At 38.4% G+C, this 13095-nt stretch overlaps 1 protein-coding gene across 4 annotated transcripts in view; it reads left to right on the top strand.

Moving 5' to 3' along the window:
• AIG1 (androgen induced 1) overlaps positions 1-13095 on the top strand; it is a 208521-nt gene that overhangs the window by 34706 nt on the left and 160720 nt on the right. For all 4 annotated transcript variants that reach the window (XM_037034812.1, XM_037034808.1, XM_037034810.1 and 1 more), the window contains exon 2: positions 7351-7506. In XM_037034812.1, the coding sequence (XP_036890707.1) occupies positions 7351-7506 (156 nt within the window). The remainder of the gene's footprint in view (positions 1-7350; positions 7507-13095) is intronic.

The raw sequence follows: 13095 nt of genomic DNA, 5'->3' as shown, positions 1-13095 counted from the left end.
AATGGTCTATCTCTTTATATATAACTAGGAACTTAATGACAGTCTGCATTTCATTCCTCCCTCCTCATCCTTTGTGCTATTGTTGTCAAAATTTTACTCCTAAATATGTCTAAAACCTCACAATATATCATTATATTTTTGCTTTAGTCAATTATCTTTAAAAAATCAAATAAAATAGAAGTTAAATCTGTTATATTTATCCACATATTTACTATTTTTAGCAATTGTCATGGCCTTGAATAGAGTTGAAGTTTTACCTAGTGTTCTATTCTCCGTTCCTTTAATATTTTTTATAGTGAAAGTCTACTGACAATGAATCTTCTGTGCTTCTCTTTGTCTGAAATGGTCTTTCATCTCTGACAGTTTCCCCCCCTTTAGAGAACTTTAAAGATATCAGTGTTTTCTGACTTGTATTGTTTTACATGAAAAGTCTGTATATTTCCTGTCTTTATTTTTTTGTATGATGTATCTCCTTCCTCTAGCATCGTTCAATATCTCATCCCAATTGTCAGTGTTTGATTGCAGTGTTCCTTATGTAGTTTTCTTTGTATATACACCATTGTTTAGCTTGTTGAATCTACGAGTGTATAATTCTCATGAAATTTGGAAAAATTTCAGTCATTGTTTCTTAAAATCCTTTTTCTACATGATCTTCCTCTTCTCCTTTAGTACTCAAGTATACATATTATTAGATTGCTTGACATATTCTGAGAGTACACTGACATTCTATTAATTTAAGTGTTTTTCTTTCTCTGATTTCTTTTGGGTAGTTTCTGTTGCTATGTATTCAGTTTTTTTAAGAGTGAATATGGAATTTTTTTAAATTTTTTAAAAGATTTTATTTATTTATCTTTAGAGGGGAAGGGAAGGAGAGAAATATCAATGTATGGTTGCATCTCATGAGTCCCCTGCTGGGAACTGGCCTGCAACCCAGGCATGTGCCCTGACTGGAAATCGAACCGTGATTGTGTGGTTCACAGGCCCACGTTCAATCCACTGAGCTACACCAGCCAGGGCCTGGAATTTTTATTTACACTTTTTGAATCTGCATTCATAAGTAGGCATTTTTAGTATTAGGATTAGTTCATTGATAACTTTTTTATTTTTCTCTATGTTTTTATTTCTCTTGATTATTAGTGGGGTAAATGTTTTTTTAAAATCTGTATTCAGTTTTTAATCTTTCCTTCTGCAGTGTGTAATATGTTATTATTTCAGTGACTTTTATTATGCCAGTGATTTTTTAATTCTAGGTAATGTCTTTCTAATGTTTAAAAGTTTATTTTGTTTTTTATATGTCTTTTATTTCTCTCATTATTTTCATTTAACTTCTTGAACTTATTTTATTCGTTTTTTAATATTCTTGTCTGCCAGTTACAATATTTCTGTCATGGTGTACATGGAAATCCTATAGACTGTACCCAAAAACTGCTCAAACTAATAAATGAATTTGGCAAAACAGTGGGATACAAAGTCAATATCCAGAAATCAGTGGCATTTTTGTTTACCAACAATGAAACACCAAAAGCAGAAATCAAGAAAAAAATCCCATTCGATATAGCAAAAAGAAAAATAAAATACCTAGGAATAAACCTAACCAAGGAGTTAAAGACCTGTACTCAGAAAATTACACAACACTGAAGAAAGAAATCAAGGAAGACACAAACAAATGGAAATATATACTGTGTTCATGGATCAGAAGAATTAACATCATCAAAATGTCCATACTACCTAAAGCAATTTACAGGTTCAATGCAATACCTATTAAAGTACCTATTACCTATTAGTAATGGCATATTTCACAGACATAGAACAAACACTCAAAAATTTATATGGGCCCTGGCTGGTGTAGCTCAGTGGATTGAGCACGGGCCTCCGAACCACACGATCGTGGTTTGATTCCCAGTCAGGGCACATGCCTGGGTTGCAGGCCAGTTCCCAGCAGGGGACTCGTGAGAGGCAACCATACATTGATATTCCTCTCCTTCTCTCCTTCTCTTCCCCTCTAAAGATAAATAAATAAAATCTTTTAAAAATATTTTAAAAATTTATATGGAACCATAAAAGGCCCTGCATAGCAGCTGCAATTTGGAGAAAAAAGAACAAAGTAGGAGAGATCACAATACTTGATACCAAACTGTATTACAAAGCCACTGTAATCAAAACAGCCTGGTACTGGCATAAAAACAGGCACATAGACCAATGGAACAGAACAGAGAGCCCAGAAATAAACCCAACTCTCTACAGTCAATTAATATTTGACAAAGGGGGCAGCAACATAAAATGGAGTAAAAAATAGCCTCTTCAACAGATGGTGTTGGGAGAACTGGACAGCTACATGCAAAAAAAATAAAACTCAAGCACCAACTTACACCATACACCAAAATAAATTCAAGATGGATAAAAGATATCTTAAATATAAGCCATGACACCATTAAAGTCCTAGAGGAGAACATTGGCAGGAAAATCTCAGATATTTCATACAGTAACATTTTTACTGATATGTCCCCTAGAGCAAGGGACATGAAAGAATAAACAAATGGGATCTCATCAAAATTAAAAGCTTCTGCATGGCTAAAGAAAACAGTATTAAAATAAAAAGAGAACCAACTGTATGGGAAAACATATTTGCCAATGATAGCTCAGACAAGGATTTAATCTCCAAAATATACAAAGGACTTACACAACTCCACTCTAAGAAGACAAGCAACCCAATTAAAAAATGGGCAAAGGGCTTGGACAGACATTTCTCCAAGGTGGACATAGAGAGGGTCCAGAGGCACATGAAAAGATGCTCAATATTGCTAGCTATCAGAGAGATACAAATTAAAACCACAATGAGCTACCACTTTACACTGGTCAGAATGGCCATTATAAACAAAGCAACAAAGAACAAGTATTGGAGAGGTTGTGGAGAAATGGGGACCCTAGTTCACTGTTGGTGGGATTGCAGACTGGTACAGCCATTATGGAAAACAGTATGGAATTTTCTAAGAAAACTAAAAATGGATCTGCCTTTTGACCCACCAATTTCATTGCCAGGATTATATCCTAAGAACCCCAAAATACCAGTCTAAAAGAACCTAAACACCCCAATGTTCATAGCAGCACAATTTGCAATAGTCAAGAGTTGGAAGCAACCTAGGTGCCCATCAGTAAATGAATGGATCCAAAAACTATGGTACATTTACACAATGGAATTCTATGCAGCAGAAAGAAAGCAGGAGCTCCTACCCTTTGCAACAGCATGGATGGAACTGGAAAGCGTTATGCTGAGTGAAATGAGCCAGGTGGTGAAAGATAAATACCATATGATCTCACCTTTAATAAGAACCTAAACAATAAAACAAACAAACAAGCAAAATATAACCAAATACACTGAAATACAGAACAGGCTGACAGTGACCAAAGGGAGAGGGGAGGGAATTTCAGGGGAAAGGGGGAAGGGTTTGCGGGAACAAGTGTAAAGAACACATGGACAGCCTTGGCTGGTGTAGCTCAGTGGATTGAGCGCGGGCCTGTGAACCACACAATTGCGGTTCAATTCCCAGTCAGGGCACATGCCTGGGTTGGAGGCCAGTTCCCGGTTCCTGGCTTCCGGCAGCAGACACATGAGAGGCAACCATACATTGATATTTCTCTCCCTCTCTTCTTCCCTTCCCCTCTAAAGATAAATAAATAAAATCTTAAAAAAAAAGAACACATGGACAAAAACTAAGGGAGGTGGAAATGGGAGAGAGGTCGGGAGGGATGGGTGAGTGGGCTGGGATGAGAGTAAAAGACAGAAAACTGTACTTGAACAACAATTAAAATAAATATTTTTTTAAAAAAACAACCAATATTTCTGTCGTGTATCTGTTTTTATTGAGTGGATTTTCTCCTGGTTAAGGATTTCCTACTTCCCGGCATGCCTAATAACTTTTGATTGTATGTTGGCTCTTCTAAAGTTGGATATTGTTGAGTGATTGCATTGTGTTATCCTCCTTTAAAGATTGAAGAATATTGTGTTTGCAGGCATTTAGGTTTCTTATAGATCAGCTCGATATTTTTGAGGCTTGTTTTTAAGTATTGTTGGAGTAGATTCAGAGGAGCTTTATTACAAGGCTATTTTAGCACCAATATTTAGGTATGAAACTTCTTAGGTGTCTACTGAATACTTGGGGTAGTCAACAGGGCCTCCCTGTTTGATTGATCAGAACTTGAATAACTCTCCATTCTGAGTGAATTCTGGAAATCGTTTAACCTACAGCTTGCGGTAGGTAGAATTCTAAAATGACCCTTAGTGGTGTTAACACTTGTAGAATCCCCTCCCACTGGGTTTTGGAAGATAATACTTTATCTGGCAAGAGGGAGAGAGAGAGAGAAAGAGAGAGAGAGAGAGAATTTCAAGGTGTGCCTGACTTCATCAGATGATCCCTTTAAAAAAGAGATTTCTCTGGCTGATTGCACAAGGAAAGTTCCAAATACGAAAACATTGATTATATATTAATTTCAAATGTCTAGTTTATGGTTAAAATGCAAATCTGGTACTAGTTACTTGACCATAGAATTTTAAAATTCACTTACTTTGCAGCTCACTAAATCCTGCTATTATTAGCCAGTCTTTAGAAGTAGGAGAAACTGCCCTGGCTGGTGTGGCTCAGTGGGCTGAGTGCCAGCCTGTGAACCAAAGGGCTTCTGGCTCAATTGCCAGTCAGGGCACATGCCTGGGTTGTGGGTCGTGTCCCCAGAATGGGGTGTGTGAGAGGCACTCACACACTGATGTTTCTTTCCCTCTCTTTCTCCTTCCTTTCCCTCTCTCTAAAAATAAATAAATAAAATATTTTTTTTAAAAAGTAAAAGAAACTAAGTTGGAAGGGAAGGAATTGAAAGAGAGTAACTGTATCCCTGAAGCATAAAAACCACTCTTTTTTACCAAAAATATTTCCAGGTGACTTAAAAAAGTCATGACTTAAAAAAATTTATGACTTAAAAACTCATGTGGAAAAATTTTATAGTAATGAATTATACAGAGAATAATTAATAAACTTCTATGTACTTTATAATCACCTTAAGAAATAAAATGTCAGGAGTACAATTAAGGCCCTTACGTCCTTTCCCTAATTTCTCCTTGTCAATGTACCTGAATTCAGTGTCATTAATTCCCATACATTTCTTCATATTTTACTTTATATACATGCATTCTTAAAATTATCTTTGCATTTTTGAAATGTTATTTAATTTCAAAATGTAGGGTTTTTTTCTGATTTCCTTTTTTGTTTAATGTTTTGTTGTTCTGAGAATGAAAAATTGACTAGTGCTTAGAATTTCATCATGTGCGTATACAGCACAATTTATTCATCCAGTCAGCTACTGAGAGACATTTGGATCTCTCCGGCTGGTTTGAAGCAGTGAGTGCTGAAACTAACTTTCCCACAGATGGGCCGAACACACCTATGGGTATGGGGGTTTCTGTCGGGTGTGCCCTTCATGCAAAGTCAGTGGACACTAGAGTATTTGAGTCTTTACATGACTAAATTATTGCCAGTTGTTTTCAAAGTAGTTGTCTCAACTTGCATTCCCACCGTAAGGTTTCTAGTTGTTTCACATCCTTATAACCCTTGCTCCTATCAGAATTAATCTGTGAATAATTATATAGATGAGAAATGTAATTTTATTGTGATTTTATTTTGCATTTCCCTGATTATTGATTATACAGAATGCCTGTCAGTAGGTTCTCTGACAGATTGGTATGGATATGATTATTCCTGAATATGGCTATTTCAATTTCTCAAATCCTGTTAGGGTGGACTTACAGATGTAACATCTGAATTCATAAGGTACGCTATGGAAAATGTTCCCAAGTATAAAGTTATTCCCTGAGTCATTTAAATTATTTCTGGTCATCACGGCATAATTTGTGCCAGCCATTTGGTTGTGCCATGCTCAGGTGTGCAAGTGTTAGCCTCTCCTACTCTGGCTTTTCTGGTTCTAAAGAGAACAATAAACCTAAGTCATTGAAGCAAAAAGAGAGTCTAAGTTATTAGGCAGAATAGACATTACTCTGCCTAAGACTGGCTAATGGCAACAGGATTTGGTGAGCTCCAAAGAGCCCAGTGTATTATATATACACATATTGCAGGCTTTTTATTTAACTAAATCCCATGACGGAGTCCTTGTTCCAGGGAGTTTTCAAAGTGGCTTCTATAAGAGTTGAACAAAATGAGTAACAGCGTGAGCGTGAGCGCGCTGGTGCTATGCTAAGGGGTAGAGCCAGGTGGGTTGCAGGCCCCCTCGTCCCTTTGCTCTGTGCCTCAGGGGGAAGCCAAGGACAGCCCTTTCCCAGATTCTCGCCACTGCCGACGTGGGAATCTGCCGAGAAGAAATTGTGTCTTCTAAACAGGTAACAGGTAATTGTGTCCTTTACAAATACATACATCTTTTTAGAACTATTTCTGGTGGAAGGAACCACAATAATCCCCCTGAATCTCTTCTTGCTGCTAAAGGGGCGTGGTTTCGAGCCCAGGGAATATATGTCTTTTCCCTAATTCTGACGATCCTTTGCCAAGCCATATTACAGTGTGCTGCCTGCCACCCCCCGCGGCTCTGGATCATCCATGCTTTACCCTCACTTTAAGGATTTCACGAATAATTGGGTGATGGCATTTCAGTGTTTCTCTCTGTTGTAGTCCAAGTGAGGCACAGCTAAGGTAAGTAATGCAATTTATAGTAGATTTGGGAATGTACAGTTGGTCACTTTATTTTGGGGAAATGACTAAGCTTGAGTATCGAAGTTTACAGTGCTTTGTAAAGACTTTAGTTCATAAACACTGAAGATCTGAGGAGTTTCTTTAGTTCCAACTTGACAGCAGTTTGCTCTGCATCAGTCTTTATTTTTGCATTCAGTTGATTTCTCTGTGACTCACGGACTAGACTCTTTCTGCCACTTCCTTTGGTAAAAATTTCTAAACCTATCTGATTAGAGCATAAGAAGGTTTCTTCACATGCAGACTAAATTGTCTCATTTATTATTTACACTACCCTGATCCTCTTCTTTGCACATCTTCGATGTTTGTTAAACACCACCCGTCAATATAACTAGACCATAAATGTGATAGTTCAAAATCATGGGCGTGTCGTTTTGATAATTGGTGCCTTTCTGTTGAACCATGGGTGTACATCCATGTTTTGCACTTGTCCTTAGGTCAGCAAAAATGAAAGTAAGGTTTTTAAGATGAACTTTATCACCTACCTTTCTCTTTGTTTTATGTTTATGACCTGCTCTTTAAATGGGCTTCCGATCTCCTCTTATCACCAGTTGTGTTGCCCACATGTAGCTGTCGTGGACTAATACCAGCCGTTGTCTCCCTCCAGGTGATCCAAGCTGTCTTTTTTGGCATCTGTGTGCTGACTGATCTTTCGAGTCTTCTGACTAGAGGAAGTGGGAACCAAGAACAAGAGAGACAGCTCAGGAAGCTCATCTCTCTTCGGGACTGGACGTTAGCTGTGTTGGCCTTTCCTGTCGGGGTTGTAAGTATGATGTAGATTGCATTTTAGCTACAAAGAAACTCGGGTCTTATTTCAGAGTTCCGAGAGAAAGGACTCATTATAGGCGGTTGAAGTATTGCTTTGCTCTAACTGCCGTCACAAAGCACCACACACTGGGTGGCTTAAACAGCAGAAATTTTTTTTTCTCACAGCTCTGGAGGCTAGAACTTTGAGATCTAGGGCTGGTTTCTCTGAGGCTTCTCTCCTTGGCTTGTAAGTGACCTCTATGGACACATATTGGATTAGCCCCACCCCCTGCAATGGCCTCATTGAACCTTAATTTCCCTTTTAAAGGCCCTACCTCTAAATACAGTCTGAAGTACTATGAGATTAGGAATTCAACATAAGAATTTCAGGGAGACACAATTCAGCAGTTTCTTAAATTACCCTAACTTGAAGTGTATGGCCCTTGGGTCTATGATCATTCTAGTGTTTTTGAACTTGAGAGAGACAAAGTCAGAATTAATTTATACTTCTTCCGTTACCCAACTGTGCCATTAGTCGATATCACTTAAATAAATGTTCAATATTTGGATCTGTTCTGAACATGTTAGGGTCTGTCTGAAACATAAACCGTATTTCATTAAAGGACCAGGAACCTATGAGATTCTGCAGATATTTTTTAACGTGTATAGAGCCAGGAGATGAGAGAACTCATAAATCTCAAATTGTGAGTACAAGTAAGAGTGTATGGCCTCATTCATATTGAGACCTTTCATTTGACAGCTGATTTCTGGGTATAACAGACACCCAAGTGACCTAGACCTGCATGTATCACATCCAAGGTCCAGTGGAACAGGAGTTGGAAGTTGTTTCCAATGGTTCGTATTCCCGTTTTCAGATCTGTAGCTGGTGGAAGCTCAACATGCTTCTTCTCAGACTAATTTTTGCTGTGTATAATGCACACCCACATTTTGGACCAAAACTTTCAGGAAAAAAGAATCTTTCATTTTAATTTTTTAATTCAATTACTTATTTGTTTATGTTTAGATACTTGTTTTTTATACTATAAAAGAATTTTAGCATTTATTTTTGAATACCTTTTGGTACAAGAAATTTTATGTAAAAATAATTATGAAACAGAAGCACAGATACAAGGTATTTCAGGTATTACTACCCATATATAATGTGCTTCCTTATTTTTCCCTCAATAATTTGGGTAAAAAGAGCACACTATATATAGTAAAATATGGTAGTAAGTGCCCAGACTATCACTGAATTGCCTTTTTTATGGACTGAGTTGTATGTTCCTAGATAAAACAGCCCTTAGCTCTAGACAACAACACAGGAGGTTTATTATCATCTGGCTGCACTTTTCTCATTCTTATCCCCTGAAAACCTAAATGGGTGCTCAGATTGAAGCTATCTAGAAAATCTCTCAAATTCTATTGCTTAATGTAACAGAGTTAAGTGTTTTATGTATTATTTAACATTTCCTTCTTTGGACTTGCCTCCTAGAATTCTAATGCTTTCTATCAAAATAGTCATCTAAGAGAAAATTGCTATTGGCATGAGGTACAAAAACATACACTTCCCGCATAAAAGACTTATTCAAGTCCGTATGCTTTTTTGTTTCTTTTTATCCCTCACCCCCTTGGTATTTCTATAGACATGGCATCGCCTCTGGAATTCTTCCCTGGCTGGAAGGAACACAATAGTAACACAATACCAAAGTAAACAGGGATACAATAGTACCGTGTATTCCATCAGCTCTGCCTCTCCTTCTGTCATGTGATGTCAAATGGTGTCTCCAGGGCTTGAATTGTGAGTCTTGCCACTCTTATCAAAGGCTCATTACATCTGCTCTTTGGACCTTTGGACATGACTTTGGCCAGGAACTTTTTGCACCTGCTTGAGACTTGAGGTATTTGTTATATACAGATTATTTGATCCATGTTTGGTACATGCTTCAGCTTGTAAAATGAATGGGGGACTTTTTGTTTGATTCCTTGTTTGAGCACATCTGACATTTCCCTCCATGCTTCACCATTTTTGTTGTTTTCTTTGTGTCTTAAAAGAGGAAAGAGCAATAATACCTTTGGTATCTTCTCTCCTTTTTAAACCGGAAGTTATAAAATACTTTTTTATTACATATGTATGCACCTTTCCTAGCTGAGGAGTGTCGTAGGAAAATTTACAGACAAATAATCCATTGGAAAGGTACAGCTTCACTGATTTCTTTACCTCATTTTTTTCCTGCCCACTGATACTTTATAGTCAATATTTCCATTTTTTTATAATCTTCCCTGTTTTTATGAGTCACTTACCATTTTATAGTCACTAGCCTTAGGTTCCTCTGTTACATTTGTTTCTTCCCTTCCTCCCTTTCTCCCTTCTTCTCTCTCTCCCCACCTAAGTATTAGGAAGAATCCTGGCCAGTAGTCTCCAGAAATCCCCTTATGTTCTCCACTGTTTCTCTCTTACTCTTTCATTTGACTTTTTATACCTATTTATCCAATTTCTACCAGATTTCCGACTCGAATACTCACATATTTATTTTGAAGCAAAAACTGGCAAAGGGCTTCTTCCTAGACCCCATTAATTTTATTGCAAAGTTGTATTAACACAGGGTATAAACTTAGCTTTTTACATGCATTTTAACCTGTCAAATATCAAAAATTTAACCTAGTAATGTTAGGGATCAAATTGACTTTATTTATGATTCATGAATTGGATACCATCCTCTGTAGCAAATAGAAAGGAGATCCACCGAGCAATAGAAAAGGAAAGATTTTTTTAAAGGCAGAAAGGGGTCAGAAAAAGAAATTATTAGGAAAGAATGTGCCGTTTCAGGCAAGGTTGCCCTCCTAAGGGGATCAGAAGAAGCCTATATCCTGGATTATCTCACTAATGCCGACCAGGTCATTTCGTGTTCACTGGTTAAAAGTTACATTCCTGGCCAGTGGAAACTATAGCTACCCTAAGTATTAAATCTTGGTTTGCTGACCTGGGGCCTAGCATGAGTGACTCCATTTGGGGTCTTTTGTCTCTTTTATAACAAACCCAATATATTTTTGTCATCAAAACCTATAATTTTATTGTTTCTTTTGCCTTCCTTTCCCCAAGCCTATTTCCTAGCTGTCTTTTCCTTGCCTTTGCTGTGACCTCAAGAACTGTCGCCTGCTCCTTCTGGGTCTCCCCTCAGAGCCCCCAGCTGTTCAGTAGGTCCTGGAATTCCACTCGAGTTCTACCTTTCCTCCTTATGAAAGTGTGAACCCTTCCTGGAGCAATGCCCCGAGGAGTCATTTGCAGAGGCGTCAGGTTCACTCTTGTGGTGGCTCCTGGCCTGGAGTAAGGAGCCCAGCCAGAAGGGTTTTTCAACATGAGAAAGAAGGGAACAGTACTAATGCCCTGGACCTGCTGGACATAGAGTTATACACATAGCAATCCGCAGAGTAAGAATGTTTATCATAGGAGCAAATGATTCGTTATAACATTTGTAATTAAACATCTTTCACTGTGTTGGTTACAGTCAAAACCCCCAGAGCCTTGGGTGCAGCTTCCTAAGGAGGAAGGTGCAGAGCCGCTCAGAACCTGTCTGTGGCTCCTTCAGGCCCCGGGCTCTGGTGGCCAGGTGACCACCCACCTCTCGGAATGTCTCCCCTGCTACTTTCTGCTGCCTTCCTCAGCCCCACACCTTTTGTTTGTCATCCAGAAGTTTGCAGGGAAAACTGTCTATTTTTGCTTCCTGGTGCAGGGCAAAGAGGCAGCGGGCAAAAACAGAGGGCATGGTGGCAGCTGAATTTAGCACTTCTGCCCAAATTTTCCCGAGGAGACCTCTCAACCCCAGGCTTTTCCTGGTGCTCCCATTCTCTGTCTCTCTCACCTCAGCTGCAACTACAGCAGCAAGGGTAGGTTATCTAGGGTTTGCATTTTTTACACTAATGCTTCCTCCCATAAGGAGGTTAATTGAGAATTGACAGTAATTGCTTTATGCGGGCACGAAGCCCTCCATGTGGCTTTGTGACCCATGACCCTAATGCATCTACTGCATGGATGCCCTCTATCTCAAGGATGTATAAAAGTAAGGAAACATTCCAGTCAGAGATAATTGGAATAAAGTTTGTTGCAGCATGACCCTGAGGAAATCAGGCAGAGTTGCTTGAGTGAGCGTAGCATGTGTCATCCTGATTTGAGCAGATTCCCATAAACGCTAAGCTGGCCTTGGTTAGTAATGCTAATGGCGGGAAACCACCACCACTCCCAAAACCTTGCCACTCACTTTGCAGGCGTAACCCATGGGAGGCTCCTCTTACCATGTGCAGTTTATTTCTGAACCCTGTCACCCTTTTAAAGAAGCATTACAAACAATTCTATGACATTATGTGGTCTGGAAGCACTGAAGCTTATTGGGAGCAATCAGACTAAGAATGTCTTTTGTCTCCTGTGAGTTCATTGCCTTTTTGGCTGGCAGATATTCTTCTAGTTAAGAGAATAGACTAAGGTTTCAACCCCCCCAAAAAAATGATGAGGAAAAAGAGTAAGAGCAACAGGAAAAATGAGCATGATGAATCCTACATGTGTCTCCAACTGCTATCCTAAGTAGCCCTTTTAGTGACAATGCTCATATGTTTTCCATTAATTCAAGTCTATGCATCCCATTCAATTGCAGCTGCTTGGCTTGCGTAATACACGTAATTCAATCTCATCACCTCCCCAGTGTACCTTTGTCCATGGTGCTACTTGGTGGCTCTAGACCAGATGCTGTCTCCTGCTAAACTACCCTTGACCCACTCAGGGTGACGACGGAGGATGCCCCGCCCTTAATAAAGAGGAGTTGTGTCTGGGAAAGTCCTGGAAGTTTGGATATGTTCTAAGCTGTGATGAGCATCTACTATACAAGGGACAGACAGATCAGCATGTACCTGATGAACTTTTCTGAAGTTTGACTGCCTTAGTAAACCATTTAATTAATCTTTTGCTCCTATGGTATTATTAACATGTTCTTCTAAAGGCTTAGGGAATATTTTATTCTAGTCTAGGATCCTTTAAAACTTGTTTTCATTCTTGTGATGAGAACTACATGCATGGTACCTGCTTCCTGAGGAAACATGGAAAATGGAATTTGAAATCTCAGATACAAACTCAAAGAAAGTGCATCCACAGATTTTCTTTTTAAAAATGTTTCTTGAAAAGTCTTCATTTACTGACACACTAGCTTAAGCAATCTTTAAGAAAAAAATTTTGGTGCCTATACATTTGGATCTTCAAAGCCTTACAATTTAAAATACATTATTTTTATTTCTGATTTTAAAAGTAAGAGTTTAATTTAAATATAAAGAAAATATTTTAAATGATATTAATTACTTATATTAATGTCTGTCAATATAACACACAGGAGAAGGGCATTTGATTCTATTTGAGGTTGTAAATAAAAGCAAATGCCTTTCTTTTTGTGTTTTTTTTTCTTTTTTAAGTTACATTTTATTGATTATGCTATTTCAGTTGTCCCAATTTTCCCCTTTGGCCACCCTGCATGATCTATAAAGCAATCTGAGATGTCTGCTACTTGTGCTGGGCTTCTCCAAGCCCAGGCAAAGCCAAGCTGTGAATCTAGGCTGGCTGCTGCTA

This window comes from Sturnira hondurensis, unplaced genomic scaffold (genome assembly GCF_014824575.4).
Source record: "Sturnira hondurensis isolate 20B ecotype Veracruz unplaced genomic scaffold, ASM1482457v3 Scaffold0022201, whole genome shotgun sequence".
Lineage (NCBI taxonomy): Eukaryota > Metazoa > Chordata > Mammalia > Chiroptera > Phyllostomidae > Sturnira > Sturnira hondurensis.
The sequence above is the reverse complement of the archived record's forward strand: the minus strand, read 5'-3'. Positions and strand labels throughout refer to the sequence as shown.